This window comes from Hibiscus syriacus, unplaced genomic scaffold (assembly GCF_006381635.1).
Source record: "Hibiscus syriacus cultivar Baekdansim isolate YM2019G1 unplaced genomic scaffold, ASM638163v2 tig00112988_pilon, whole genome shotgun sequence".
Classification (NCBI taxonomy): domain Eukaryota; kingdom Viridiplantae; phylum Streptophyta; class Magnoliopsida; order Malvales; family Malvaceae; genus Hibiscus; species Hibiscus syriacus.
This window is the reverse complement of record NW_024063432.1, coordinates 1,562,662-1,568,775: the sequence shown is the minus strand read 5'-3', so window position 1 is coordinate 1,568,775 and position 6,114 is coordinate 1,562,662. Positions and strand designations below refer to the sequence as shown.

The 6,114-nt window shown below is 35.6% G+C and overlaps 1 protein-coding gene across 2 annotated transcripts; it reads left to right on the top strand.

Moving 5' to 3' along the window:
• The first annotated feature begins 345 nt into the window (after positions 1-345).
• LOC120185129 (aarF domain-containing protein kinase 1-like) lies at positions 346-4,256 on the top strand. Of its 2 annotated transcripts, XM_039189425.1 has the most exons (11): positions 347-669; positions 769-897; positions 1,207-1,401; positions 1,619-1,666; positions 1,738-1,866; positions 2,471-2,595; positions 2,787-2,897; positions 3,290-3,398; positions 3,509-3,627; positions 3,828-3,979; positions 4,132-4,256. In XM_039189425.1, the coding sequence occupies exons 1-10, from the start codon at positions 544-546 to the stop codon at positions 3,946-3,948; spliced, it is 1,212 nt and encodes a 403-aa protein (XP_039045356.1). In that variant the 5' UTR covers positions 347-543; the 3' UTR covers positions 3,949-3,979; positions 4,132-4,256. The 2 variants fall into 2 exon arrangements, 1 of the variants encoding a protein (XP_039045356.1); XR_005522091.1 differs by lacking the exon at positions 4,132-4,256 and having other exon boundaries at positions 346-669; positions 3,505-3,627; positions 3,828-3,956.
• The last annotated feature ends 1,858 nt before the right edge of the window (positions 4,257-6,114 follow it).

Genomic DNA, 6,114 nt, shown 5'->3' with positions numbered 1-6,114 from the left:
TGAAAATATGTCATACAAACAAATTTATTGAAAAAAAAAAAAAAAAATAATAATAATATAAGAAAATAATAAATAATAAAAAATACCGAAAGTCGATAAATAACATTTAAATTGATGATGGCATCAATAAAAACGAATGTGAGAAAAGTAGGAGAGGTTTTAGAAAAGGACTTTACATATATATTTTTAATAGTGGAGGACCACAGATGCATTTTTACCGAATATTATTGTTTCTCATTTGATTGTACTTTGTTTTATAAGGAAAAATTAACAAAAGTAAACCCAAAAGCAAGCCTTGTAAACCAAGCAACTGCCATTTTGGTCACTCAAATATTTCACTTTCGTAGCTTTCTCCACGTTCTACCTTCAACTCCTCTCTTTGATCTCTTTGTAAAAAGGGTTTTCTCCGTTTCCATCGTTTTCACCGTCAATAAATAAGAACCCAAACTTGGAGCTTAAATATTCTTCCTTGTGCTAATCAAAAGCAGAGTCCTTGATTCTTCATTAACATAAATTCCAATAAATACCCAAACTGAAGGGGGGATGAATGCTTTAGCTTCTGGTTTCGATTTCAAAGGTATTCAAGAGAAGGTTTCTCATAGTTTGAGACCTTGGCATCGCTCATTTCAGTTCTGGGTTCGAGCAGCTGATATTTATACTGGCTACAAGGTTTCTTCTTCATTTGTTTATCTATTATGATATCTCCCGCTTTAGTTTCCTAGTAATTTTGATAGGTTTTTGGTTGTTGGGTAATTGTTGATACCATAGGTGTTTCAGCTTCGAGTGAGTTTTGTGAAGGATGCGGAAAAGCAAGAAGCAATGTGGGAAAAACAACATGAGCTTGCTGCTGATAAAATCTACGCTATGTGTTCTGATCTTGGTGGGTTCTTCCTTAAGGTATACATTAATTGGCTTCTTTCTCTATTTTTCTCCCTTTTTTCTTTGATTCTTACCATAAGTTTTGCTTTGAAAATGGTGCTGATTTAAATGGGTTATGTCCCTTTTTTTTTTACTTTGTTCACTGTTTGAATTCTAATTGATTGCTCCTTTTGTTGACTTTGCTGTTCTTAGCTCTTTGCTGTTCAATTAAAGACCGAATTTTACCTTTATGTTCGATTTTTCTTATGTTTTCGTTTCGAGATACTGTAATATGTTGAGGATTCTGTTTTAATTGCTTGTTGGGTACTGTCAATTGAATTGAATTAGATTGCTCAAATTGTTGGGAAACCAGACCTAGCCCCGGCGGCATGGGTGAAAAGGCTTGTTACTTTGTGTGATCAAGCCCCAGCAACACCGTTTGATGCCGTTCGGCTTGTTTTAGAGGAGGATTTTGGTCGAAGTATCAGCGAAATTTTTGAAAACTTTGAAGTAAATCCTCTTGGTTCAGCATCGATCGCACAGGTTTGTTTTCCGTTTCTTTACCATGCTTAAAATTCTTACATGAGCAGCTGAGAACGATATAGGTTTCAGTATTTAAACATACAATATTTTCATAAATAAGGTTCATGCTTACCAACATACTGCAGGTTATGGCACATTTGCTGTTTTAAATGGAAATAGAATAATGCTCATAAGAATCCTATGGATATACCTTAAAGTATGTTCATATCTGAATTAGGTTCATCGAGCAAGACTGCGAGGTGATAAGAATGATGTTGTTGTAAAGGTAAGTCCCCTTGATGATGATTTTAAAGCCATGTATGTTCATGTGATTCCTGCTACTTAAGTGTGTGGCAGGTTCAACATCCAGGAGTCCAAGATCTGATGATGACAGATATACGTAACTTGCAAGCATTTGCACTGTACATGCAAAAGACCGATGTAAAGTTTGATCTATATTCCGTTACCAAGGAAATGGAAAAACAGGTATCCATATTCACACTGATGCTCCTTGCAAAGCACATTATCTATCCTTGTTTTCCAATTTATTGTGTTTCATTTCTTAACTTTTTCTTCTATCTTTAAAATAATTAATATTGGTACGAGAAGAATTAACCATTTCAGAAATTGGTCAAGCTAGAATTATCTTTCTTGTTTTCCCCGATTTTATTGAATTTAACCGTTGTTCTTACTTGAATCAAACTACCATGAGGTGTAATATTATATCAGATTGTTCAATTTGTTCTGTTAGTAATTATACTCGGTATTTCTTTAACCTGTTCAGTACGATAGATGAGAAACTACACTCTGATAAAATTTTGCAACTCATGATGTTGGTCAAGCTCTAGTGATGAAATTTGTATAGTAATGTCCATTTTAGATGGTTGATCTCAATTCCTGAAGTTTTGGTAACTGTAATTATAGTTGGATGTAAAGTCTCAACAGTGAACTTTCTCGTGTTAATGTTTTAATCTAGTTTTTGATAGCACTTATGCTTTAAATACTTTTCAGATTATGTAAATTGAGAGTATCGTTTGAATTTCTTTGTTCTTGTGCAAGTAGTTACTTACTTACCCTTTGTGCTATCAAGATCGGATATGAGTTTGACTTTCCAAGAGAAGCCAATGCTATGGAGAGAATTCGCCGTTTCTTATACGAGAATAACAAAAAGACTCCAGTCTTGGTTCCGAGAGTGCGTCAAGGCTTGGTTACAAGGCAAGTTAATTTTTTTTTCTACTTATTTATTGTACAGGTTAGTCCTAGGACTAGCCAAGGATATGAGGCGAGGATGCCTGGAAATGCATTATATATTTTAGTTTAGGATTTTGTTTTGTTTTTATCAGTTCGATTGACAAGCTGAAATGCTTTGCCAGTGCAGTTGATGTGGTGTTTACTTGTTTAAATAGGAGGGTCTTAGTGATGGACTATATCGACGGAATCCCAATCTTGAATCTTGGTGATGAAATGGCTAGAAGAGGAGTAAATCCCGGTAGTAAGATGGCTATGGTGGCAAAGCAGTAAGCATCTTGAATACTAAAGAGACCATGTGGTTTCTTATCTCATTCCTTCTTACCTTACCAGCTATACTTACTGCATTTGTCCTTTTCATGTGAACTTGAAATGAAGCAATAAATTCCAGTTTTTGGTATTGCGTTATCCCGCCTTCTTTGATTACCCGATCATCTTATTGCTTAGCGTTTTTCTTCCTGTTAACGTTTCTTAGGTTCTTTCTGAAGTCCTACGAGTCTATCACTTTGGGTTTACTATGTTATTTACTTCTTAATCCTGCTCAAAAGAGAAAATAAGAAGATCTGTATACCTATCGATAAATGACTACCGTTCTCCTCCTTTACCGTAGCTTTTTAGAGAATGTATGATAACGGCCTTAAAATAACACTTGTAAATGCAGGAATATACTGAAGAGTTTGACACTAGCATATGGACAGATGATACTAAAGACCGGTTTCTTCCATGCAGATCCCCATCCCGGAAATATACTGATCTGTAAAGGTTCCGAGGCGAGTTGGCTGTCATGGTTTTTAACTTTTAAGTCTGTTATATAGCATACTGACATGCCATATTGCATACTGCTGATTGTGCGATTATTTTCTTTTTCGCTTTAACTCAGGTTGCCTTGCTGGACTACGGGCAAGTGAAGGATTTACCAGACCAGTTGAGGCTTGGATATGCTAATTTGGTTCTTGCCATGGCTGATAACGATCCCGTAAAAGCAATCGAAAGCTATAGGTAAACTTCTTAGTTTCGGTTTATGTTTTTTATAGCAGCCTTTCCATATGAAATTTGGTTGCTCGGATATGACCGGAAAATGCCGGTTGATTCACATATATTGAGTGATACTTTTGATAATGCATTGGTTTGACGCTGTTATCCTAGCTTTTTCGGATATCTTATCCGTGTAGATTATGTTTTGTTATCCTTGCTTTTAGGGAACTTGGCATTGTTACTGTAAGCAATTGTAAGAATGAACAACAGGAACTGCTTCGCTTGGCGCAGACGATGTTTGATACAAAACTACCTAGGAGTCGTAATGCTGCAACCATTCTCTGATGATGCTTCGATAAAAAAAATCGGTGTACAAGTAAGGGAAGCCGATCATTATTCTTGCTCACCGTTTGTTGATATTCACATTGTCGGAACACTCGGTTCTTATAAGATTTATCCCTTCATTTAGCATTCAACGTTCCTTCGTTTCTCGTGTTTATAAAGAATTCTTTTTCTTGGCCATGGAAGTCTTTTCCGGAAGAACTGTTTTCGATTCTTCGTACGGTACATCTTCTGAGAGGACTTAGTGTTGGTCTCGGAATCAACTACTCGTGTGCGGAACAGTGGAGGCCTATTGCGGAAGAGGCTCTGTATAATGCTGTAAGGTTAAAAGGTAATTGATAGACCAGGAGAACTCCCATCTTCCATGGATGGTGTCTTATTGACCGGCCAAAGTCCCGTTGCGGAGTTATATTTCCGATATCAGTCGTTTGTTTATCACACAACGGCGAGAGTCATCTTGCCACATTTTCCGGTCAGATTTGGCGATTCAGCTGGCCTTCCGATTCATTGCTCGAGCTCTATTTATGTTGAGCAAATGTGACATTTGAACTGAATGACTCCACATGCAGTATTCATGTGTCATCGAATTGTTTTCCATGTAAATTTTTAAAAATAAGAATGGCTTAACAATAGCTTTAGTCCCTCAATTTTTTATTTAGCATAATTTAGTCCTCTAGTTCTGTGGTCCATACCATTAGTAAGTCTAAATTAATAACACAATTTATCCGTGTTAAAATTCAGCTCGTCTTAGTGAGATGAGACATTAGGTCTTTTAAGAAATATCAAATGTTTTTATTGATCAACTGATTTTTCACGGCCGACAAGCTCTTGGTTTTCCGTTAGAATGATAGACTGAAGCTAGTTGGAATTTGATATTTAAAATATCAACAACACAAGTGAATATGTTTCACATTGAAAGAGAAGTCGTGATGTGAAAATCTTTAAGAAAACGATTATAACCAAATTCATAATGAAATTTAAGTTTATAGTTCTAGATGAGTCTAGAGAATAAGCTGAATGATTTGAATTGTGCCTCGCGTGCAGACACATGAGGGGTGTAAATTGAAGCCCATCGAACCCATTCAGGTTGGGGCGCACCTGCACGACGTGGGCGACATCAATGTCCGAACCGTTTGGCCTTCCGGGGGCTTGCGGATATTCTACCCGGTACGAATTAAATAGCTTTGAAATTTCTTGGAATATATTCTTGAATGGCTAAAACGTGTGCCCACAGTATGTATATAATGTGACTAGCATAAAATTTTAAGTATGATGATAAGTCGAGATATATGCAATGTTGTCGCAATTTCATTAGACAATTGTTCTCAAATAGAGTTATCTTTATTGATTTTGTAAAATCAAATGATAACATTGTGGATCCGCTAACCCAATGATTAAATCAAGATCAAGTTGAGAAGATATCTAAAAGGAATAGACTAAAACCCATGAAATTTAAAGGCGTTATGTGAAGGAAAACCCTACCTTGTTGACTGGAGATCCCAATATCTAGGTTAAAAGGGACAACCTAATTGTATAATCCGTGTACGGTCACTATGGGGTTTTTTATCCCAAATTCGTTCCTATGTCAAAGTGGTATAGGCTAAGCTAGGTTTTTAATGACTATTGAGTGCTACGGTGAGTCGAACAACATAAATCACCTATGTAAGAGTGAAGTGAGGGCGCTTTAAAGAGACTATTGGGGCATAGTTTTCTCAAACTCTTGCAGAACCACACAATGTCCATGGCTTTAAGGACATACCCATGAGAACTAAATTCTTGTCAGAATTGTAGTTATGTGAAGTATGTCATCGTTTACACAAACAACAAAACAGATCAAGGACATCACATCTACTGTTTAACTAGTAAAGTAATATAATTTCAAAAGGGAAGGTTATGCGAAACTTATATTTTGATATAACAAATAAGGATAAAGTAATAAAAATGTCACGTCACAAAAATTATACTCAACTATTTTCTCACTTTTATTTTGGTCACCAAAGTTAATTTTTTTAAAATTCAGTTACTTAACTTTCAAATTACTCCTAATTTAATCACTCTAACTTTCATTTTTTAAACTATATATTAATAAAATAATAAAAATGTCACGTCACAAAAATTATTAATAAAGTAAATTAGAGTAGGGGTGTTCAAAATTCGGTTTTAACCAAA